Source organism: Cherax quadricarinatus, chromosome 19, assembly GCF_038502225.1.
Source record: "Cherax quadricarinatus isolate ZL_2023a chromosome 19, ASM3850222v1, whole genome shotgun sequence".
NCBI classification, from domain to species: domain Eukaryota; kingdom Metazoa; phylum Arthropoda; class Malacostraca; order Decapoda; family Parastacidae; genus Cherax; species Cherax quadricarinatus.
In genome coordinates, this window is record NC_091310.1 from 9,518,452 (window position 1) to 9,543,605 (window position 25,154).

The 25,154-nt window shown below is 44.0% G+C and overlaps 2 protein-coding genes across 3 annotated transcripts in view; both read left to right on the forward strand.

Moving 5' to 3' along the window:
* The window catches only part of LOC128688225 (transcription initiation factor IIA subunit 1), a 262,849-nt gene extending 237,812 nt beyond the window's left edge, over positions 1–25,037 (forward strand). Inside the window, exons 4-6 of one of the 2 annotated variants that reach the window (XM_070086548.1) lie at positions 6,093–6,275; positions 22,720–22,806; positions 22,960–25,037. In XM_070086548.1, the coding sequence (XP_069942649.1) occupies positions 6,093–6,275; positions 22,720–22,806; positions 22,960–23,067 (378 nt within the window). In that variant the 3' untranslated portion in view covers positions 23,068–25,037. The remainder of the gene's footprint in view (positions 1–6,092; positions 6,276–22,719; positions 22,807–22,959) is intronic. The other variant, XM_070086549.1, reaches the window with a different exon arrangement.
* Positions 1–25,154, forward strand: part of LOC128688223 (uncharacterized) — a 598,240-nt gene that overhangs the window by 403,424 nt on the left and 169,662 nt on the right. The window lies entirely within an intron of this gene.

Here is a 25,154-nt window from a genome sequence, read left to right on the forward strand (position 1 = left end):
AAGGTGTACCAACATTGTACTACAGTCTAGGGTGTACTTACATTGTACTACAGTCTAAGGTGTACTAACATTGTGCTACAGTCTAAGGTGTACTAACATTATACTACAGTCTAAGGTGTACTAACATTGTACTACAGTCTAAGGTGTACCAACATTGTACTACAGTCTAAGGTGTACCAACATTGTACTACAGTCTATGGTGTACTAACATTGTACTACTGTCTAGGGTGTACTAACATTGTACTAGTTTGTGATATACTAACATTGTACTACTGTCTAGGGTGTACTAACATTGTACTAGTCTGTGATATACTAACATTGTACTACTGTCTATGGTGTACTAACATTGTACTAGTCTGTGATATACTAACATTGTACTACAGTCTAGAGTATACTAACATTGTACTACAGTCTAAGGCGTACTAACATTGTACTACAGTCTAATGTGTACTAACATTGCACTACAGTCTAAGGTGTACCAACATTGTACTACAGTCTAGGGTGTACTAACATTGTACTACAGTCTAGGGTGTACTAACATTGTACTACAGTCTAGGGTGTACTAACATTTTACTACAGTCTAAGGTGTACTAACATTGTGCTACAGTCTAAGGTGTACTAACATTGTACTACAGTCTAAGGTGTACTAACATTGTACTACAGCCTAAGGTGTACGAACATTGTACTACAGTCTAGGGTGTACTAACATTGTACTACAGTCTAAGGTGTACTAACATTGTGCTACAGTCTAAGGTGTACTAACATTATACTACAGTCTAAGGTGTACCAACATTGTACTACAGTCTAAGGTGTACCAACATTGTACTACAGTCTAGGGTGTACTAACATTGTACTACAGTCTAAGGTGTACTAACATTGTGCTACAGTCTAAGGTGTACCAACATTGTGGTTTATAAAGACACGTAAGCAAACACTATGACATATTTATTAGAAAACGTTTCGGTCCTGGGACCTTGATGACTTCTAACATACAGAGGTTGAAAGGCATTATATATATATAGGCGGAGAGTGAGGTGTGACGCACGTGACCTGAGGAACGCCGACAGTGCCTAGAAGCCTCACTAATCGCCGTCACCGACACTATAGAACGCAACACTGGAAACTACAAAATTTCAAAAACATTGGCATACATGATACTTAAGCACCACCAACCCAACAACACAGGAGTCACATGATTTCGTCGTCTGCCCGTCCTAGTCATGGGCGGAGGTTGTTTTGATGAGGACCTGCCTCGCATGGGCCAGTAGGCCTTCTACAGTGTTCCTCCATTCTTATGTTCTTATGACATTCCTCAGGTCACGTGTGTCACACCTCACTCTCCGCCTATATATATAATGCCTTTCTACCTCTGTATGTTAGACGGGTCATCGCAAGATTGGGACCCGTGCCAGGACTATGGTCTTGGCGAACATTATACATACATACCTCTGTATGTTAGAAGTGATCAAGGTCCCAGGACCGAAACGTTTTCTAATAAATATGTCATAGTGTTTGCTTACGTGTCTTTCTGAACCAACTTGTCGGTATTTATTACCAAGGTTTATACCACCAACATTGTACTACAGTCTAAGGTGTACCAACATTGTACTACAGTCTAGGGTGTACTAACATTGTACTTGTGTTGGCAATATTAATGGTCACCATGTTCTCGGGGGGGGGGGGGGGGGGGCTCACTGTGACTCCTGCGACATTCAGTTAGAGACTTTTCTCGCTACTCTCCCTCTCCATGTTTAATACGGGTACTCCCACCCATTTTGATCCTCTTACTCATTCTCTCTTTTGCATTGATCTCTCGGCCTTCTCTGCCTAAACTGCCCTATACTTTCCGTGGTCTGTCCTCCCGGACTTGCATGGCAGCGATCATTCATCCTTACTACTTTGTATTCACCACCTCCTCTTAGTCCACGCTTTGCAGTTTGACCGAGCGAATTGGGACGATTACTCGTGTCAAACTACTTTTAGCGAGGATCCTTCTTCGTCGTCCATTGATGATCTTTTATGCCTCGACCTCAGTTTTAACCGCAGCTTCACATTCTATACCCTAAACCTCGGGCAGGCATTCTCAGAGGTCCGTGCTATGGTGGTCTCCTGCTTGTGCTCGGGCAGTACGTTTGAAACGCACTGTTTGGGACAAGTATCGGTACAGTAGAACCACAGAGCGACTCGTTAATTTTAAGCAGAAGAGAGCAGTCACCTACTATGTCATCCGTGACTCTAAACGCACTTGCTGGCGGGATTATATTTCTACTGCTTCCTCTATGAATGCAGTCTGGAAAAAAATACGGAAGTCTGGGAAAAAGTTCGGATTGCCGGTGTCGCTATAGCAAACCCTCTTGACGTGCCCACCGAAATTGGCAATCATCTTGTCCGTATCTCTCAGGGGCCCCATCTGTGCCCCCCATTTCTTTCCTCCAAGTTTGCCAGAGAGTTAAAGCCCTTAAACTTTTCTTCTATCAGAGAAGAATCTTATAATGTGCCTTTACACTTCGGGATGTGGAGGCAACACTCCCCGCTTACCGATCATCGGCACCTGGGCCTGACGGCATCCATATTCGTATACTACAGCATTTACATCAGTCAGCCCTTGCAGTCCTCTTACGACTCTGTCATCTTATTTGGTCACAAAGAGTTCTTCCCCAGCCGTGGAAATCTGCCATTGTTCTTCCTTTCCGCAAACTGGGTACTACGAGACATAATGCCTCCCACTACCGTCCCATTGCTCTTACCAGTGCAGTGGTATTTAGAGATACACAATAGTCTCTCCACTAGTCAGTATAGCTTTCGTTTTACTATCGACCCCTTACTTCACTTAGATACGTATGTTCATAATGCCTTTGCCAAAAACCACTCAGTTATCGCCATCTTTTTGACACTGAGAAGGCATAGGATACAACTAGGAGATATTACATCTTGGCCCAGGCCCACTGCTTAGACCTCCGAGGCAGTCTACCATTTTTCCTGAAGAACTTCTTATCTGAGACACATATCTGTGTTCGGGTTAATAATATTCTTTCCCCGGACTTTGTCCAAGCTGAAAGGATGTGTTGTGACCACATCACTTTTTCTCCTTGTTATAAATGATCTGGTATCTATTCTTCCATCTATTATTTGGTCGTCACTCTATGTTGATGTCTGTGCAGACGCTGACTGTCACCTCATTGCAGTTTCTCTCTAGAATGCTGTGGCCCTTGTTTCCAATTGGGCCACCACTCATGGGTTTAAAACTCACCAAATTACTTTCACTAGACGCTCAGTCGTCTCTGATCATCCCTTGTACCTATATGGGTCGCGTATCCCAGAACGTGATACGGTCAGGTTTCTCGGCCTTCTGTTTGACCGTCAGTCATCCTGGAAACCTCACATTACCTCTCTGAAGGCAACTTGTCATAGCCGGCTGAACCTTCTTAAAACTCTCGCTTATCTTTCATGGGGAGCTGATCATAGAACCCTCCTTCGACTACATTCAGCCCTAATTTTATCGAAACTCGATTATGGCGACTAGGTATATTCAGTGGCCTCTCCTGCAACTCTTTCCAGCCTTAATCCCATCCATCACCATGGATTACGTTTATGCTTCGGTGCTTTTCACTCTTCACCTGTTAAGAGCCTGTATGCAGAGGCGAATATTCCATCCTTGACCGATCGCTGTGATGCTCATTGTCTCTGCTATTATGTTCGTTCTCATGACCTCCGCAATCCTTCCATGTATAGGATAGTCACGAATGTTGGTAGAAGTTCTCTATTTGTTCGTCACCACTGTTTACTCTGTCCCTTTTCTCTTCGACTACATTTGCTCTTGTCTTCTCTTCAGTTACCACCTTTCTATGTTCATGTAGCATCTCACTTTTCCCTACCCCATTGGGAAGTTCCAGGTGTTCGTGTCTGTTCTTTCCTACTGCCATGCGCAAAAGCCCAACTGCCTACGGTGGCTTCTCTCTCTCTCTCTTTCTTAACCACTTCCGATCTCATTCTCATACCATCGCATTGTACACCGATGGTTCTAAGTCTTCTGACGGCGTCGGATTCACAGCAGTGTTTCCAGGCAGCGTCGTGTGAGGGCATTTATTATTCTCGGCTAGCATTTTTACGGCTGAATTGTATGCCATTCTCGTACCGCTTAACTGTATTGCATCTATGCCTGTGTCACCATTTGTGGTCGTTTCAGAAACCCTTAGTAAGCTTTACAGGGTATAAGAAAATTTGATACACTTCATCCCCAAGTTCTTCGTATCCAACTTTGGTTATGCCGTATCTCTAGCAAGCACAAAGATATTGTTTTTTTGTCGGGTCCCCAGTCATGTTGACATACAGGGCAATGAACAGCAGGAGGTGTTTCATTCACAGACTATTTTGCTATAATTGCTACTTGCCTTCACACCCGTTGGCAACAACGTTGGTCTGATCTGTTATATAACAAATTGCATTCTATTAAACCAAGTATAGGTTGGTAGGTAAGACACATAGGCAACAATTAGGCAACTTTATTCCGAAACGTTTCGCCTACACAGTAGGCTTCTTCAGTCGAATACAGAAAGTAGGCAGGAACAGTAGAGATGTGAAGACGATGTAATCAGTCCATCACCCTTGAAGTCGTAGAATTTGAGGTTGTCAGTCCCTCAGCCTGGAGAAGTTCAGTTCCAAGATCAAGCGACAGTGCGGAGACTTAAATACTGTCGGAAGGAGAGGTGCAGAGTAGTAGTAGTAGTAGTGAGAATGTAGCCACTGAGAGGTCAGGTCCCTCTCAGATCCAACAGTTCTTACTTGAAAGGGTTGTCCAAGGTGTTTTCTGTACCAAGAGGCCATGTGTTGCAGTGTCTGACAAGATTAACATCAAAGTGGTATACAATACCGACGTTTCGGAATAAAGTTGCCTAACTTGCCTATGTGTCTTACCTACCAACCTGTCGGTATTGTATACCACTTTGATGTTCATCAAGTATAGGTTGCTGGCCTTCTTATCATCATTGTCGAGGTTGGGAGACTACACTCTCCCGTCTTCGTATCGGACACACTCGTCTTACTCACGGGTATCTCATGGAGAGGCGCCATGGGATACCCGTGAGATACCTGTGAAAATTGTTAGGCTCCAGTTTCTGTTAGCCATATTCTGATGGACTGCCCACTCTATCAACGAGCACGCAGAATTTACCTCCAACGTCGTCACCGCTCTACTGCCCTTACTTTACCTTCCCTTCTTGCTGATGGAACCTCCTTTAACCCAGACTCTCTCGATGACTTTTTGACAGAAACTGGTTTACTGCACAAATTTTGATGATGATGATGCCTCTAGGATTCCTCACATCCCTTTCTACCTCACACTCTTGCTACCCTCTCCCCCTGCACTATCCCCCGCCTCTTGTAGGTTTAGCTCTTCTTGTTGACTATAATAAATCATCTATATACAGTCAATTCTCATACAAAGTTCCTCTATATACCTGGAGTATACTCAGAAAGGGTTCCTGGGGTTAACGCCCCCACGGCCTGGTCTGTGACCAGGCTTTGTGATGAATCAGCCTGATCAACTAGGCATTGTGGTGGATCAGGGCCTGACCAACCAGGCCTAGTGGTGGATCAGAGCCTGATCAATCAGGCCTCGTGGTGCATCAGGGCCCGATCAACCAGGCTGTTACTGTTGGCCGCACATAAACCGACATACGAACCAGAGCCCGGCAAGTCAGATACTGACTTTAGGTGCCTGCCCAGTGCCTTCTTGAAGACAGCCAGGGGTCTATTGGTAGTTCCCTTTATGTATGCTGCGAGGCAGTTGAACAGTCTTGGGCCCCTGACAATTACTGTGTTGTCGTGGTGCCACTGCTTTTTAATGGGGGAAATGTTGCATCGCCTGCAGCGTCTCTTGCTTTCGTAGGGAATGATTTTCGTGTGCAAATTTGGTACTATTTCCTCTAGTATTTTCCATGTGTATATTATCATGTATCTTTCTCGCCTAGTAAGTTGAGCACTTATTGTAAAAATGGCAATGAAAGCCAGTATTGTCTGGGGAGCTAGAGTTCAACTTTGCATTGTGAAATATCCAAGTAAACTTGTGTACCATATATCTGTATTGGTGTAAGTGTCTTGAACAGATTGAGGAGGCGCACGGTACCACTGTGGAATATAGGTCGCACGATGACGACGAAGACAAATACATTGAGGAAGATGAGAGCGAAGAGGATGTTGACGGTCCAGAAGAGGATGTTGACGGTCCAGAAGAGGATGTTGACGGTCCAGAAGAGGATGTTGGCTGTCCAGAAGAGGTAATAATGATGCACTATCATTAATAATGTGTTAGTCCAAAGTCTTCATTGCCTTTACTGTTTTTATATGTGCTGCTTCATACTCTTTTCTGACTCTGGGTTTGTGATTATTATTATTATTATTTTATTACATATTACTATATTATTTCACATTTTATTATATATAATTGTTCTGTTTATTGTGACATGTCTTACCACTGCCTGTGAAAGCTGGTACTGTACCTTGTGGAACACTTGTAGCCACTACTGTACCTTGTGCAACACTGCTAGCCAGTGTTGTACTTGGGGAACATTGGTAGTCAGTACTGTACCTTGTGCAACACTGCTAGCCAGTGTTGTACTTGTGGAACATTGGTAGTCAGTACTGTACCTTGTGCAACACTGCTAGCCAGTGTTGTACTTGTGGAACATTGGTAGCCAGTACTGTACCTTGTGCAACACTGCTAGCCAGTGTTGTACTTGGGGAACATTGGTAGTCAGTACTGTACCTTGTGCAACACTGCTAGCCAGTGTTGTACTTGTGGAACACTGGTAGCCAGTACTGTACCTTGTGGAACACTTGTAGCCACTACTGTACCTTGTGCAACACTGCTAGCCAGTATTGTACTTGTGGAACATTGGTAGCCAGTACTGTACCTTGTGCAACACTGCTAGCCAGTATTGTACTTGTGGAACATTGGTAGCCAGTACTGTACCTTGTGCAACACTGCTAGCCAGTATTGTACTTGTGGAACACTGGTAGCCAGTACTGTACCTTGTGGAACACTGCTAGCCAGTATTGTACTTGTGGAACACTGGTAGCCAGTACTGTACCTTGTGGAACACTTGTAGCCACTACTGTACCTTGTGCAACACTGCTAGCCAGTATTGTACTTGTGGAACACTGGTAGCCAGTACTGTACCTTGTGGAACACTTGTAGCCACTACTGTACCTTGTGCAACACTGCTAGCCAGTATTGTACTTGTGGAACATTGGTAGCCAGTACTGTACCTTGTGGAACACTGGTAGCCAGTACTGTACCTTGTGGAACATTGGTAGCCAGTACTGTACCTTGTGGAACACTGGTAGCCAGTACTGTACCTTGTGGAACACTGGTAGCCAGTACTGTACTTGTGGAACGCTGGTAGCCAGTACTGTACTTGTGGAACATTGGTAGCCAGTACTGTACTTGTGGAACATTGGTAGCCAGTACTGTACTTGTGGAACACTGGTAGCCAGTACTGTACTTGTGGAACACTGGTAGCCAGTACTGTACTTTTGGAACATTGGTAGCCAGTACTGTACCTTGTGGAACATTGGTAACCAGTACTGTACTTGTGGAACACTGGTAAAGTACTGTACTTGTGGAACACTGGTAGCCAGTACTGTACTTGTGGAACACTGGTAGCCAGTACTGTACTTGTGGAACACTGGTAGCCAGTACTGTACTTGTGGAACATTGGTAGCCAGTACTGTACTTGTGGAACTTTGGTAACCAGTACTGTACTTGTGGAACACTGGTAGCCAGTACTGTACTTGTGGAACACTGGTAGCCAGTACTGTACCTTGTGGAACACTGGTAGCCAGTACTGTACCTTGTGGAACACTGGTAGCCAGTACTGTACCTTGTGGAACACAGGTAGCCAGTATTGTACTTGTGGAACACTGGTAGCCAGTACTGTATCTTGTGCAACACTGCTAGCCAGTATTGTACTTGTGGAACACTGGTAGCCAGTGCTGTACTTGTGGAACTTTGGTAGCCAGTACTGTACTTGTGGAACACTGGTAGCCAGTACTGTAACTTGTGGAGCACTGGTAGCCAGTATTGTACTTGTGGAACACTGGTAGTCACTACTGTAACTTGTGGAACACTGGTAGCCAGAACTGTACCTTGTGGAACACTGGTAGCCAGTATTGTGCTTGTGGAACACTGGTAACCAGTACTGTACCTTGTGGAACACTGTGAGCCATTACTGAACCTTGTGGAACACTGGCAGTTAGTACTGTACCTTGTGGAACACTGGGAGCCAATACTGTACCTTGTGGAACACTGCGATTAGTACTGTACCTTCTGGAACAATGAGATCAGTACTGTACGTTCTGGAACACTGGGATCAGTACTGTACCTTGTGGAACGCTGCGATCAGTTCTTTACCTTGTGGAACACTGGTAGCCAGTACTGTACCTTGTGGACCACTGGTAGCCAGTACTGTACCTTGTGAAACACTGGTAGCCAGTTCTGTACCTTGGGGAACAATGGTATCCAGTATTGTACTTGTGGAACACTGGTAGCCAGTACTGTACATTGTGGAACACTGGTAGCCAGTACTGTACCTTGTGGAACACTGGTAGCCAGTACTGTACATTGTGGAACACTGGTAGCCAGTTCTGTACCTTGGGGAACAATGGTATCCAGTATTGTACTTGTGGAACAGTGGTAGCCAGTACTGTACTTGTGGAACACTGGTAGCCGGTACTGTACCTTGTGGAACAATGGTAGCCAGTATTATACTTGTGGAACACTGGTAGCCAGTACTGTACTTGTGGAACACTGGTAACCAGTACTGTAACTTGTGGTACACTGGTAGTCACTGCTGTAACTTGTGGAACACTGGTAGCCAGAACTGTACCTTGTGGAACACTGGTAGCTAGTATTGTGCTTGTGGAACATTGGTAACCAGTACTGTACCTTGTGGAATACTGGGAGCCAGTACCGAACCTTGTGGAACACTGGCAGTGAGTACTGTACCTTGTGGAACACTGGGAGCCAATACTGTACCTTGTGGAACACTGGGATTAGTACTGTACCTTCTGGAACAATGAGATCAGTACCGTACTTTCTGGAACACTGGGATCAGTACTGTACCTTGTGGAACGCTGCGATCAGTACTTTACCTTATGGAACACTGGGAGCCAGTACTGTAACTTGTGGAACACTGGGAGTAAGTACTGTACCATGTGGAACATTGGGAGCCAGTACTGTACCTTGTGGAAAACTTCAAGACAGTACTGTACCTTATGGAACACTGAGAGCCAGTACTGTACCTTGTGGAACATTGGGAGCTAGTACTGTACCTTCTGGAACACTGATAACTAGTACTGTACATTGTGGAACACTGGTAGCCAGTATTGTACCTTGTGGAGCACTGGTAGCCAATTCTGTACCTTGGGGAACAATGGTAGCTACTACTGTAATTTGTGGAACACTGGTAGCCAGTATTGTACCTTGTGGAACACTGGGATCAGTACTGTACCTTGTGCAACGCTGCGATCAGTACTGTACCTTGTGAAATACCTGTACTTGAGAGCCATTACTGTACCTTATGGAACACTGGGAGACACTACTGTACCTTGTGGAACGCTGGGAGACACTACTGTACCTTGTGGAACACTGGGAGTAAGTACTGTATCATGTGGAACATTTGGAGCCAGTACTGTACCTTATGGAACACTGGTAGCTAGTACTGTACATTGTGGAACACTCCTGGAACAATGAGATCAGTACTGTACTTTCTGAAACACTGGGATCAGTACTGTACCTTGCGGAAGAAGTGGCTACCTTCTTTGTGGAACACTGAGAACAGTACTGTAGCTTGTGGAACACTTGGAGTGAGTACAGTACCTCGTGGTACTCGGGAACAGTACTGTACCCTTTGGAACAATGGAAGTGACTTCTGTTATTTGTGGAACACTTGGAACAGTACTGTATTTTGTACAACACTGGGACTCACTACTGGTGTTTGGGGAACCCTGGGAACAGTATTGTTCGTTGTAAAACACTGAGAGTCAGTACTGTTCTTTGTGGAACACTGGAAATAGCACTGTTTCTTGTGGAATACTGGGAGTGACTATAGTTCTTTGTAGAACACTACAAACACTACTATACCTTGTGGAACACTGAGAACAGTACTATACCTTGCACAACATTGGGACTCACTACTGGTGTTTGTGGAACACTGGGAACTACTGTGCCTTGTACAACACTGGGACTCACTACTGGTGTTTGTGGAACACTGAGAACATTACTGTACTTTGCGGAACACCGGTAGCAGCTACTGTTCTTTGTGGAACACTGTGAGCAATGCTGTACCTTGTAAAACACTGGGACTCACTACTGGTCTTTGTGGAACACTGTGAGCAGTACTGTACCTTGTGTGACTTTGTAAATGATCCTAGTCGGACCGAAACGTCGTCGTAAGCTCCTCTCTTCTATTTGACGGTTTTTGTGTATTGTTGCAGTCACGGTATTGTGCTTTTTTTGTAAGTACTGTATCTTGTGGAACACTGGAAGTGACTACTCTACGATGTGGAGTAGTGGAAGCCAGTACTGAACGTTGTGGAACGCTGCGAGCCAGTACTATACCTTTTGGAACATTGGGGGCCAGTTTTGTTCCTTGTGGAACACTGGGAGTGACTACTGTTCTTTGTGGAACATTGGGAACAGTTCTATTCCTTGTGGAACACTTGGAGTGACTACTGTTCTTTGTGGAACACTGGAAACCGTACTGTACCTTGTGGAACACTGGAAGCCAGTAATGCACATACTGGAACACTGGAAGACATTACTGTACAATGTGGAACACTGGGAGCCAGTAATGTACCTTATGAAACCCTGGGAGCCACTACTGTGCTTTGTGGAACACTGGGAGACATTACTGTACCTTGTGGAACACTGGGAACCAATACTGTACCTTGTAGAACAGTGTGAGCGCCAGTACTGTACTTTGTGGAACACTGGGAGCCAGTGATGTATTTTGCAGAACACTGGGAGTCAATAATGTACCTTGGAGAACACTGGGAGCCAGTTATGTCCCTTGTGGAACAATGGGAGTCTGTACTGTACCTTGGGGAACTCTCGGAGCCAGTAATGTACCTTCTGGATCTTTCGTAGGCAGTACTGTACCTTGTAGAACACTGGGAGTCAATAATGTACCTTGTAGAACACTGGGAGTCAATAATGTACCTTGTAGAACACTGGGAGTCAATAATGTACCTTGTAGAACACTGGGAGTCAATAATGTACTTGTAGAACTCTGGGAGTCAATAATGTACCTTGTAGAACACTGGGAGTCCATAATGTACCTTGTAGAACACTGGGAACCAGTGGAACGAGTACTGTAACTTGTTTAACACCGGGAGTGACTACTGTTATTCGTCGAACGCTGGCAACAGTACTGTACCTTGGGGAGCCAGTACTGTACCTTGTGGAACACTAGAAAAGACTAATGTTTTTTGTGGAACAATCTGAACAGTTCTGTACCTTGTGAAACACTAGGAGCCAGTACTGTACCTTCTGGATCACTGGGAGGCAGTACTGTTCCTAGTGGAGCACTGGGATGCAGTAATGTACCTTGTGGAACACTGGGATGCAGTAATGTAACTTGTGGAACACTGGGAGGCAGTAATGTACCTTGTGAAGCATTGGGAGTCAGTACTGTACCTTGTGGCCCACAGGGAGCCAATAATATATCTTCTGGAACACTGGGTGCCAGTAATGTACCTTGTGGAATACTGGGAGCCAGTTCTGTATTTTCTATAACACTGGGAACCAGTGCTATACATTGTTGAACACTAGGAGCCAGTAATGTATCTTGTGGAACCCTGGGACTCACTACTGTGCTTTGTGGAACACTGGGAACCATTACTGTACCTTGTGGAACACTGGGAGCCAGTACTGTACCCTTCAGAACAGTATGAGCCAGTACTGTATCTTGTTGAACACTGGGAGCCAGTAATGTACCTTGTGAAACACTGGGTGCCAATAATGTACCTTGGGGAACACTGGGAGCCAGTTATGTACCTGTAATGTACCTTGTGGGTCATTGTGAGTGTTGTGCCTTGTGGAGCCAGAATTGTACCTTGGAGCGAGTTCTGTGCGTTGTGGAACACTGTAAGCCAGTAGTCTGGCTTGTGGAACACTGGGATCCAGTACTGTACCATATGAAAGACTAGGATCCTGTAGTGTATCTTGCGGAACTCTGAGATCCAGTACTGTGCTTTGTGGACCACTTAAAGCCAGTACTGTACTTTGTGGAACACTGGTAGCCTGCACTGTACCTTGTGGAACACTGGATGCTAATACTGTAGCTTGTAGAACCCTGGAAGCCTCTACGCTATCTTGTGGAACACTGAGAGCGGTCATGTACCTTGTAGAAAATTAGGACCCACTAATGTCCCTTGTGGAACACTGTTAGCGAATACTGTACCTTGTGGAACACTGGGACAAGTAATGTACCTTTTGCAACACTGGGAACTACTGTGCCTTGTGCAACACTGGGAACAGTACTGTACCTTGTGGAACACTGAGTACCAGTACTGTACCTTGTGGAACTCTAGGAACAGCACTGTACCTTGTAGAACACTGGGTGCCAGTACTGTACCTTGTGGAACACTGGGAGCCTTTAATGTACGTTGTCGAACACTGGGAACCAGAAATCTAGCTTGTGGATCACTGGGAGCCATTACTGTACCATTTAGAACACTGGGAGCCAGTAATGAACCTTGTGGAACACTTGGAGCCACTACAGTAGCTTGTGGATAACTGTGAGCCACAACTGTACCTTGTGGAACACTGGGAGCTAGTGCTGTACCTTGTGGAACACTGTGAGTCAGTACTGTACCTTGTGGAAAACTGTGAGTCAGTACTGTACCTTTTGGAAAGCTGGAAGCCAGTAATGTACCTATTGGGTCACTGGAAGACATTACTGCACCACGTGGAACACTGGAAGCCAGTAATGTGCCTTGTGGAACCATGAGGGCCACTACTGTTCTTTGTGGAACACTGGGAGCCATTACTGTACCTTGTGGAACACTGGAAGCCAGTACTGTACCCTTCAGAACAGTATGAGCCAGTACTGTATCTTGTTGAACACTGGGAGCCAGTAATGTACCTTGTGGAACACTGGGCGCCAATAATGTACCTTGGGGAACACTGGGAGCCAGTTATGTACCTGTAATGTACCTTGTGGGTCATTGTGAGTGTTGTGCCTTGTGGAGCCAGAATTGTACCTTGGAGCGAGTTCTGTGCGTTGTGAAACACTGTAAGCCAGTAGTCTGGCTTGTGGAACACTGGGATCCAGTACTGTACCTTATGAAAGACTAGGATCCTGTAGTGTATCTTGCGGAACTCTGAGATCCAGTACTGTGCTTTGTGGACCACTTAAAGCCAGTACTGTACTTTGTGGAACACTGGTAGCCTGCACTGTACCTTGTAGAACACTGGAAGCTAATACTGTAGCTTGTAGAACCCTGGAAGCCTCTACGCTATCTTGTGGAACACTGAGAGCGGTCATGTTCTTTGCAGAAAATTAGGACCCACTAATGTCCCTTGTGGAACACTGTTAGCGAATACTGTACCTTGTGGAACACTGGGACAAGTAATGTACCTTTTGCAACACTGGGAATTACTGTGCCTTGTGCAACACTGGGAACAGTACTGTACCTTGTGGAACACTGAGTACCAGTACTGTACCTTGTGGAACTCTAGGAACAGCGCTGTACCTTGTAGAACACTGGGTGCCAGTACTGTACCTTGTGGAACACTGGGAGCCTTTAATGTACGTTGTCGAACACTGGGAACCAGAAATCTAGCTTGTGGATCACTGGGAGCCATTACTGTACCATTTTGAACACTGGGAGCCAGTAATGAACCTTGTGGAACACTTGGAGCCACTACAGTAGCTTGTGGATAACTGTGAGCCACTACTGTACCTTGTGGAACACTGGGAGCTAGTGCTGTACCTTGTGGAACACTGTGAGTCAGTACTGTACCTTGTTGAAAACTGTGAGTCAGTACTGTACCTTTTGGAAAGCTGGAAGCCAGTAATGTACCTATTGGGTCACTGGAAGACATTACTGCACCATGTGGAACACTGGAAGCCAGTAATGTGCCTTGTGGAACCATGGGGGCCACTACTGTTCTTTGTGGAACACTGGGAGCCATTACTATACCTTGTGGAATACTGGGAGCCAGTACTGTAGCTTGTAGAACACTGGGAGCCAGTAATATACCTTGTGGAACACTGGGAGTCAATACTGTATATTGGGGAACACTGAGGGCCAGTTATGTACCTTTTGGAACACTGGGAGTCTGTATTGTACCTTGTGGAGCACTGGGAACCAGTATTGAACCTTGTCGAACACTGGGAACCGTACTGTACCTTGTGGAAAACTGGGAGCTAGTAATGTACCCGGGAGCCAGTACTGTACCCTGTGGAACACTTGGAGAGACTTCTATTCATTGTGGAACACTGAGAACAGTTCAAATTCAAATTCAAAGTTTATTCTCTATAAGGATTACAATGCTGTGTTTACAGAAATTTGGCTATTGTGAGGTTTACATGTAGTAAAACTGTGATTACAGAGTGTACCACTAGAACGCTTAGCATGGCTAGGCATTTCGGGCATACTTATTTTTATTCTTAATTGTAAAATATTACAAATTATGAGGTAAGTTGGTATTATGGCTAAGTGACTAAATACTAGTTTGTAAGTTTAGCAATGTGAATGCTTTTGTTTTGGCACAGTACATAGTTTCAGTGTTGGAGTATCACAGGATTCATTATTTTAAGATTGAGATTAATATTTCTGTTTATGGTCAAATGAGTGAGTGAGTGTAAGTGTGAACCACCAGGTGGTATTCGTGTAGTTAGTTGACGGGGTGTATCAGGGAGATAAGATGTTTTCTAATGGTAGTTTTGAAGATGATGAATGTGTCTGCAGTTCTAGAGTTCTCAGGTAGGGTATTCCAGATTTTAGGGCCTTTCACATACATTGAATTTTTGTAAAGGTTTAGTCGGACACGGGGAATGTCGTAGAGATGTTTGTGTCTGGTGTTATGCCTGTGAGTTCTGTCACAACTATCAAGAAAGCGTTTTAGGTCAAGGTTGATATTAGAGTTTAAGGCCCTGTAGATGTAGATTGCACAGTAGTAAGTGTGGATGTACTGAACTGGGAGTAAGTTTAGGTCTATGAAGAGTGGGGGGGGTGTGTTGCCAGGGATGGGATTTAGTGATTATTCTTACTGCAGCTTTTTGTTGGGTTATTATTGGCTTTAGGTGTGTTGCTGCAGTTGATCCCCAAGCACAAATAGCATAGGTGAGGTATGGATAAATAAGTGAGTGGTATAGTGTGAGAAGGGCATTTTGCGGCACGTAGTATCGTATCTTGGAGAGGATCCCAACCGTTTTGGATACTTTTTTGGTTATATGCTGGATATGGGTGCTGAAATTCAGGTTGTTGTCAAGGTATAAGCCTAGGAATTTTCCCCCATTATTTCTGGTAATTAGCGTGTTGTCAATCTTAATGTTAATTTGTGCATCTCCTGCTCTGCTACCAAACATAATATAGTAGGTTTTGTCAGTGTTAAGCGTAAGTTTATTGGCTGTCATCCAAGTCGATATTTTAATCAGCTCCTCATTCACAATGGTGTTGAGGGTGGCAAGATTAGGGTGAGAGATGACATAAGTCGTGTCATCAGCAAAGAGAATGGGTTTCAGGTGTTGGGATACGTTTGGAAGGTCATTGATGTATATGAGGAAGAGCAGGGGACCAAGGACACTTCCCAGCGGAACTCCAGTATCAAGTGGCCGTGTTGCTGATGCTGTGTCTTTAATGGTGACGTACTGATACCTATTAGTAATGTAAGATTTGAAATAAGCAAGCGCATGGCCTCTTATACCGTAATGATCAAGTTTGTGGAGTAGGATGTCGTGGTCTACTGTGTCAAAAGCTTTTCTTAGGTCAATAAAAATTCTTAGTGGATATTCCTTATTTTCCAACGCTGTGTAAAGCATTTTTATGATTGCATCATTAGTGCTTTTATTTTTCCTGAATCCAAATTGGCAGGGGTTGAGTATGTTTTGAGCCGTTATAAATGAGTACAGTCTCCTGTGCACGAGTTTCTCAAAGATTTTGGATAGCAATGGTAAGTTAGATATTGGCCTATAGTTGTTTAAGTCTGTAGGGTCACCACCTTTATGTATTGGTGTAACCCTTGCCATCTTGAGTAGTTTCGGGAAGGTGCTAGTCTCTAGTGACTTGTTAAAAAGTAATGAAATTGCATGCGAAAGGACATGGGCCGCTCGCTTGTACAGTAATGGTGGGGGACATGAGACAGATTCCCAGAGTTATTTTTAAGTGACTTTATAATCTCAATGACTTCCGTGGGCTCAGTTGGTGCAAGATAGAAGAAATCTGTACATTGTGGAATACTTGGAACAGTACTATGATGAAAACTCACTCACACGAGCTTTTAAAGCTCTGCACAAAATTCAATTTAAACCAGCAAATAATAGAGCCTACTAGACTGGAGAATACACTAGACCTCATCTTCACTAACAATGATGATCTGATAAGAAATGTCACCATATCAAAAACAATATACTCAGATCACAACATAATTGAGGTTCAGACATGTATGCGTGGAGCCCCAGACCGACATAATGAGACTAGTCACGAGGGAGCATTCACCAAATTCAACTTCAATAACAAAAACATAAAGTGGGACCAAGTAAACCAAGTCCTAACCGATATAAGCTGGGAAGATATACTAAGCAACACAGACCCCAACTTATGCCTAGAACAGATTAACTCGGTGGCACTCGATGTATGCACAAGGCTTATTCCTCTAAGAAAAAGGAAGAGTAGATGTAAAATAGAAAGAGACAGGCGCTTCCTTTACAGGCGACGGAAAAGAATAACAAAGCGGCTAAAAGAGGTCAATATATCTGAAATGCGTAGGGAGACACTGGTCAGAGAAATAGCAAGCATCGAACTTAAGCTAAAAGAATCCTTTAGGAGTCAGGAATCGCGGGAAGAACTAAAAGCCATAAATGAAATCGAAAGAAACCCAAAGTATTTCTTCTCCTATGCCAAATCAAAATCGAGAACAACGTCCAGTATTGGACCCCTACTTAAACAAGATGGGTCCTACACAGATGACAGCAAGGAAATGAGTGAGCTACTCAAGTCCCAATATGACTCAGTTTTTAGCAAGCCGCTAACCAGACTGAGAGTCGAAGATCAAAATGAATTTTTTATGAGAGAGCCACAAAATTTGATTAACACAAGCCTATTCGATGTTATCCTGACGCCAAATGACTTCGAACAGGCGATAAATGACATGCCCATGCACTCTGCCCCAGGGCCAGACTCATGGAACTCTGTGTTCATCAAGAACTGCAAGAAGCCCCTATCACGAGCCTTTTCCATCCTATGGAGAGGGAGCATGGACACGGGGGTCGTCCCACAGTTACTAAAAACAACAGACATAGCCCCACTCCACAAAGGGGGCAGTAAAGCAACAGCAAAGAACTACAGACCAATAGCACTAACATCCCATATCATAAAAGTCTTTGAAAGGGTCCTAAGAAGCAAGATCACCACCCATCTAGAAACCCATCTGTTACACAACCCAGGGCAACATGGGTTTAGAACAGGTCGCTCCTGTCTGTCTCAACTATTGGATCACTACGACAAGGTCCTAAATGCACTGAAAGACAAAAAGAATGCAGATGTAATATATACAGACTTTGCAAAAGCCTTCGACAAGTGTGACCATGGCGTAATAGCGCACAAAATGCGTGCTAAAGGAATAACAGGAAAAGTCGGCCGATGGATCTATAATTTCCTCACTAACAGAACACAGAGAGTAGTCGTCAACAAAGTAAAGTCCGAGGCAGCTACGGTGAAAAGCTCTGTTCCACAAGGCACAGTACTCGCTCCCATCTTGTTCCTCATCCTCATATCCGACATAGACAAGGATGTCAGCCACAGCACCGTGTCTTCCTTTGCAGATGACACCCGAATCTGCATGACAGTGTCTTCCATTGCAGACACTGCAAGGCTCCAGGCGGACATCAACCAAATCTTTCAGTGGGCTGCAGAAAACAATATGAAGTTCAATGATGAGAAATTTCAATTACTCAGATATGGTAAACATGAGGAAATTAAATCTTCATCAGAGTACAAAACAAATTCTGGCCATAAAATAGAGCGAAACACCAACGTCAAAGACCTGGGAGTGATCATGTCGGAGGATCTCACCTTCAAGGACCATAACATTGTATCAATCGCATCTGCTAGAAAAATGACAGGATGGATAATGAGAACCTTCAAAACTAGGGAGGCCAAGCATATGATGACACTCTTCAGGTCACTTGTTCTATCTAGGCTGGAATATTGCTGCACACTAACAGCACCTTTCAAGGCAGGTGAAATTGCCGACCTAGAAAATGTACAGAGAACTTTCACGGCGCGCATAACGGAGATAAAACACCTCAATTACTGGGAGCGCTTGAGGTTCCTAAACCTGTATTCCCTGGAACGCAGGAGGGAGAGATACATGATTATATACACCTGGAAAATCCTAGAGGGACTAGTACCGAACTTGCACACGAAAATCACTCACTACGAAAGCAAAAGACTTGGCAGACGATGCACCATCCCCCCAATGAAAAGCAGGGGTGTCAGTAGCACGTTAAGAGACCATACAATAAGTGTCAGGGGCCCGAGACTGTTCAACTGCCTCCCAGCACACATAAGGGGGATTACCAACAGACCCCTGGCAGTCTTCAAGCTGGCACTGGACAAGCACCTGAAGTCAGTTCCTGATCAGCCGGGCTGTGGCTCGTACGTTGGTTTGCGTGCAGCCAGCAGCAACAGCCTGGTTGATCAGGCTCTGATCCACCAGGAGGCCTGGTCACAGACCGGGCCGCGGGGGCGTTGACCCCCGGAACTCTCTCCAGGTAAACTCCAGGTAATACCTTGTGGAACACTAGGAGCGAGTACTGTACCTTGTGTTCTTCGTCGAACGCTGGAAACAGTACTGTACCTTGTGGAACACTGGGTGCGAGTAGTGTACCTTGTGGAATACTGGAAGAGACTACTGTTCTTTGTGGAACACTGGGTGCAGTACGGAACGTTGTAGAACACTGGGAGAGACTATTGTTTTTCGTGGAACATTGGGAATAGTACTGTACGTTGTGGAACACTGGGAACAGTACATATCCTTGTGGAACACTGGAAGCCTATACTGTACCTTGTGGGACATTGGGAGCCAGTACTGTTCCTTGTTGATTATTATGAGCAGTACTGTACTTTGTGAAACACTGGGAGCTAGTAGTGTACCTTGTGGAACACTGGGAGCTAGTACTGTTCTTTGTGGAACATTGGGACCAGTACTGTGCCTTGTGGAACACTAGGACTGACTACCTTTCTTTGTGGAATACCTCGAGTGAGTACTGTACCTTGTGAAACGTTGGGAACAGCACTGTTCCTTGTAGAACACTGGGAACATTATTATTATTATAATCAAGGGGGAAGCGCTAAACCCGGAGGATTATACACTGGGAACAGCACTGTACCTTGTGCAGCAATGGCAAAAGTACTGTACCTTGTGGAACAGTGAGAGTGACTACTGTTCTTTGTGGAACACTGGGAACAGTACTGCCCCTTGTGGAAGACAGGGAGTGACTTCTGTTCTTTGTGGAACACTGGGTACAGTACTGTACTATATGGAACACTGAGACTGACTGCTGTTCCTTGAGAAACACTGATAACAGTACTGTACCTTGTGGACCTCTGGGATTGACTGTTCTTTGTGGAACACTGGCAACAGTACTGTACTTTGTGGAAAGCTGAGAGTGATTACTGTTCTTTGTGAAACACTGGGAACAGTACCGTACCTTGTGAAACACTGGGTGTGAGTACTGTGCCTTGTGGAATTCTGGGAAGAGTACTGTACCTTGTGGAGCACTTGGACTTACTGCTGTTCTTTTTGGAACTGGGAACAGTACTGTATTTTTTGGAACACTGGGAGCCAGTTATGTACCTTTTGGAACACTGGGAGCCAGTTCTGTATCTTGGGGAACACTGAGAACTGTACTGTACCTTGTGGAACAACCGGAAACATTTCTGTACCTTTTGGAAGATTGGGAGCCAGCAGTTTACCTTGTGGAACACTGGAAACAGTACTACACCTTGTGGAACACTGGGAACCGTACTGTACCGTGTGGAACACTGGGAGTGATTACTGTTCTTTGTGGAACACTGGGAGCAGTACTGTTCCTTGTGGAGCATTGGAAACATTACTGCACCTTGTGGAACACTAGGAGTGAGTACTGTACCTTGTAGAACTCTGGGAACAGTACTGTACCTTGTGGAACATTGGGACCCAGTAATGCACCTTGTGGAATACTGGAAGCCAGTAATGTAACTTGTTGAACAATGGATGCCTCTACTGAACCGTGTGGAACTCTCTGACCCAGTAATGTACCTTGTGGAACACTGGGACCCAGTAATGTACCTTGTGGAATACTGAGTACCAGTAATGTAAATTGTGGAACGCTAGGAGCCGGTACTGTACCTTTTGAAACACTGGGACCCAGTAATGTGTGGAACACTGGAACCCAGTAATGTGTGGAAACACTGGGACCCAGTAATGTGTGGAACACTGGGACCCAGTACTGTACCTTGTGGAATACTGGGTGGCAGTAATGTAAATTCTGGAACACTGGGAGCCAGTACTGTACCTTGTGGAGCACTGCGAGCCAGTAATGTACCTTCTGGATCACTTCGGAGACCGTACTATACCTTCTGGAACACTGGCAGCCAGTAATGTACATTATGGAACACTAGGAGGCAGTACCGTAGCTAGTGGAACACACAGAGCCAATACTGCACCTTCTGGAACACTGTGAGCCAGTATTGTACCTTGTGGAACACTAGTAGGTAGTACTGTACCTTCTGGAACACTGGGAGTCAGTAATGTACCTTGTGGAACACTGGGAGGGAGTAATGTACCGCGTGGAACACTTGGAAGCAGTACTGTACCTTGTGGAACCCTGGGCGTCAGTACTGTACCTTGTGAAACACTGGGCGGCAGTACTGGAAGATACATTACTGGCCCCCTTGTGGAACGTAGGGAGCCAGTAATGTATCTTCTGGAACACTTTGAGCCAGTAATGTACCTTGTGGAACACTGGGAGCCAGTACTGTATCTTGTGGAACACTGGGAGCCAATGCTATACATTGTTGAACACTAATAGCCAGTAATGTACCTTGTCGAACACTGGGAGCTAGTAATGTACCTTGTGGAACACTGGCAGTAATATTCCTTGTGGAGCACTGGAAGCCACTACTGTATCTTGTGGAACACCGGGACCCAGTAATGTACCTTGTGGAACACTGGGACCCAGTAATGTTCCTTGTGGAACACTGGGAGGCAGTACTGTATCTTTTCTAACAATGGGACCCAGTAATGTACCTTGTGGAACACTGGGACCCAACAATGTACCTTATGGAACACTTGGACAAAGTAATGTACCTTGTGGAACACTGGGACCCAGTACTGCATCTTGTGGAACACTGGGACCCAGTAATGTACCTTGTGGAACACTGGGACCCAGTAATGTACCTTGTGGAACACTGGGACCCAGTAATGTACCTTGTGGAACACTGGGACCCAGTAATGTACCTTGTGGAACACTGGGACCCAGTAATGTACCTTGTGGAACACTGGGACCCAGTTATGTACCTAGAATAATAGAGGATGTGTTTTGAAGGTAATGTAACAAATGTAGTGACTGTGAAGTATTGTGTTGCAGGATCCCCTATTGTGGTGCAGGATCCCCTATTGTGGTGCAGGAACCCCTATTGTGTGATTGATGATATTGCTGCAGCCAATACTGCAATAAAGCATAATGTTGCAGCCACCACTACAGTGTATTATAGTGTTGCAGCCAATCTTTACAGTGTAGTATAATGCTGCAGCCAACGCTAGTGTAGTAGTGTTGCAGCCAACCCTACAGTGTAGTATAGTGTTGCAACCAACACTATGTTGTAATATAGTGTTGCAGCCAGCACTACATTGTAATATAGTATTGCAGCCAACACCACATTGTAATATAGTGTTGCAGCCAACACTACATTGTAATATAGTGTTGCGGCCAACACTACATTGTAATATAGTGTTGCAGCCAACACTACAGTGTAATAGTGTTGCAGCCAACACTACATTGTAGTAGTGTTGCAGTCAACACTACAGTGTAGTATTGTGTTGTAACCAACACTACAGTGTAGTATTGTGTTGAAGGCAACACTACAGTGTGGTATTGTGTTGCAACCAACAGTAGTGTAGTATTGTGTAGCAACCAACACTACAATGTAGTATTGTTTTGCAACCAAGACTGCAGTGTAGTACTGTGCTGTAACCAGCACTACAGTGTGGTATTGTTGCAACCAAGACTACAGTGTAGCATTGTGCTCTAACCAACACTACAGTGTTATTGCAACCAAGACTACAGTGTAGTATTGTGTTGCAACCAATACTACACCGTAGTATAGTGTTGCAGCCAGTGCTGCAGTGTTGTGTTGTCCCCAACACTACATTGTATTGTGTTGCCGACAACACTACAGTATTGCATTGTGTTACCGCCAACACTACAGTGTTGTATTGTGTTGCAGGAACAACTTAACAGCAATGATGACTTAACGGACGACGAGACGGATTCATTCAATACTGACAATGTTGTTGTTTGTCAATACGTCAAGGTAAGTATCAGTACACTACTTTAAAAAGTGCACTACATTGTCTAATATAATAAGTACAGTGCTTAAAACACTACTTAAGTACATCGATGGTACAGACACAACAGTGTCGGTACCTACATCTCCTTATGCCATTTTTCTCTTGTCATTTTTCAGATCACTCGTGTGAGGAACACATTTAAGTTATCACTGAAGGATGGTTTAATGACCCGCAAGGGCAAGGAATATTTTTTCAGGAAGGCGACTGGTGAAGGCGAGTGGTAGTACTGCCACGACGGCCACCTGTCGAGGCATTGCCACGACGACCACCTGTCGAGCCACTGCCACGACGTCATCTGTCGAGCCATTGCCACGACGACCACCTGCCGAACCAATACCTGGAGGACAAATTCTAAACCACCACTAATAATATATACGAGTGTCATACACAATAGTGTGGTCGTGTGTCCGCCACCTGATTGTTGCACTCACCATTGAAGGAAAACTTGTTCTAGACAAACTCTACTGAAACATAATTGTTTTTATTTATCCCCTGTGTAAATTCACTCAAATATTTGTGCTTGCATATAATTTTGAGAGATATCCATCTGAATTTGAAAGTGATATATATTTGATTTTGAGAGGTATCCCTTTGATTTTGAAAGAGTGGTATTCACTTATTTTTGGTATCTCTCAAAATAAAAGGAGATATGGTGTTAGAGGAAGACATTTATAAAGTTGTAATGAACACATATTTTATTCCCTTGTTTACAATAATAATGTTGTAGGTAGTGTTAACTGCTCACTCACTACTGCTACAGCAAGAACTACATCAGTGGGTTAATTTAACTTGTATTTCTTATTTGGTTATCACTGTGACCCTTATGATTTTTAATATTTTTTTAGGAACTGTGGTTAATCATGTGAATTTGGGTAAAAAACATCCAATCTGGTTGCACTGCTTCAGTTCTTGCCAGTTTTAAGGTACAAAAACAATGGGGCAACCCCACACATGTTTCGTGTAACTGTTGTTTGATTATTGTCTTGGTTTTCCCTTTCACTGCTAGTACAAGTATCTGAATTACAAGAGAGCCATGTAGAATGGTATACAGTAAGCATTTATAATAAATACCATTTTCCTTTACTTTTGAAGTCACTAAACACCTATTGTGACCCAGTTAGAGAATTTCTCACCTTTATTATTTGGACTCTATTCATTACATTTGCTAAGGTGTTTGATATTGAAAGTTCTACCTAGTACATGTTCTATCATTGAGAGGTTATCCTAGTACATGTTCTATCATTGAGAGGTTATACTAGTACATGCTCTATTATTGAGAGGTTATCCTAGTACATGGTCTATTATTGAGAGGTTATTCTAGTACATGCTCTATCGTTCCTCCATGGAAGGGCGAAACGTTTTTCCATGGAGGGGCGAAACGTTCCTCCATGGAAGGCCGAAACGTTTCTGCATGGAGGGGCGAAACGTTCCTGAGAGGTTATTGAGAGGTTATCCTAGTACATGGTGTATCATTGAGAGGTTATCCTAGTACATGCTTTCTCATTGAGAGATTATCCTAGTACATGGTCTATTGTTGAGAGGTTATCCTAGTGCATGCTCTATTGAGAGGTTATCCTAGTACATGCTCTATTATTAAGAGGTTATTCACAAGGTGTTTGAAGGCAGACAAGGCACACAGTTGTTGACATAGATACCTCCAAACCTAGAGATATCTGCACTTGTTGTGTAAGCTTGCTGCTGTGGATGAAAATAAATAACACTATTGGAAAAATGCTTGTAAATACATTCAAAGCAAAATTGACATTTAAAATATTATTCCATTCAAAATATGTTACCTGGATCTCTCCTGCCCCAATTTTTTTTTCTGGACATATATGAATATTAATCAGGTTAGAACAATACTGTATTTTAAAAATATGGCTTCTAAATCTAAGCTTGGACAAAATTTAATAATAACCACAAATTGTTTTCTTTGCATGTGCAGTCATGGCTGTGTAGAACATAGCTAATTACATTTTGTTCATAAAAAAAAGTAAATTCAACAGTAATGCACTACAAGTCCCCCCCCCCCCCCCCACACACAGTTTTAAGGAAATTGGCTGACATGCCATGTTTCATCTGTACCAATAATTTCATACGTAGTATACATTTCGCATATTTGATTAATAAACTTCAAAATTTTAATAAAAGTTCTTGTGGAATTAAGTATTAATAAAGTGACTGAGCAGTGGGACTGAGATGTATCTATTTCATAGTGAAGAAGCCTTATAGTACTGTTATATATATTATTGTAAGGGAGAGTTGGTGTTGAAGACAAAGAAGAAAGAGGTAAACTAAGACCTACACTTTA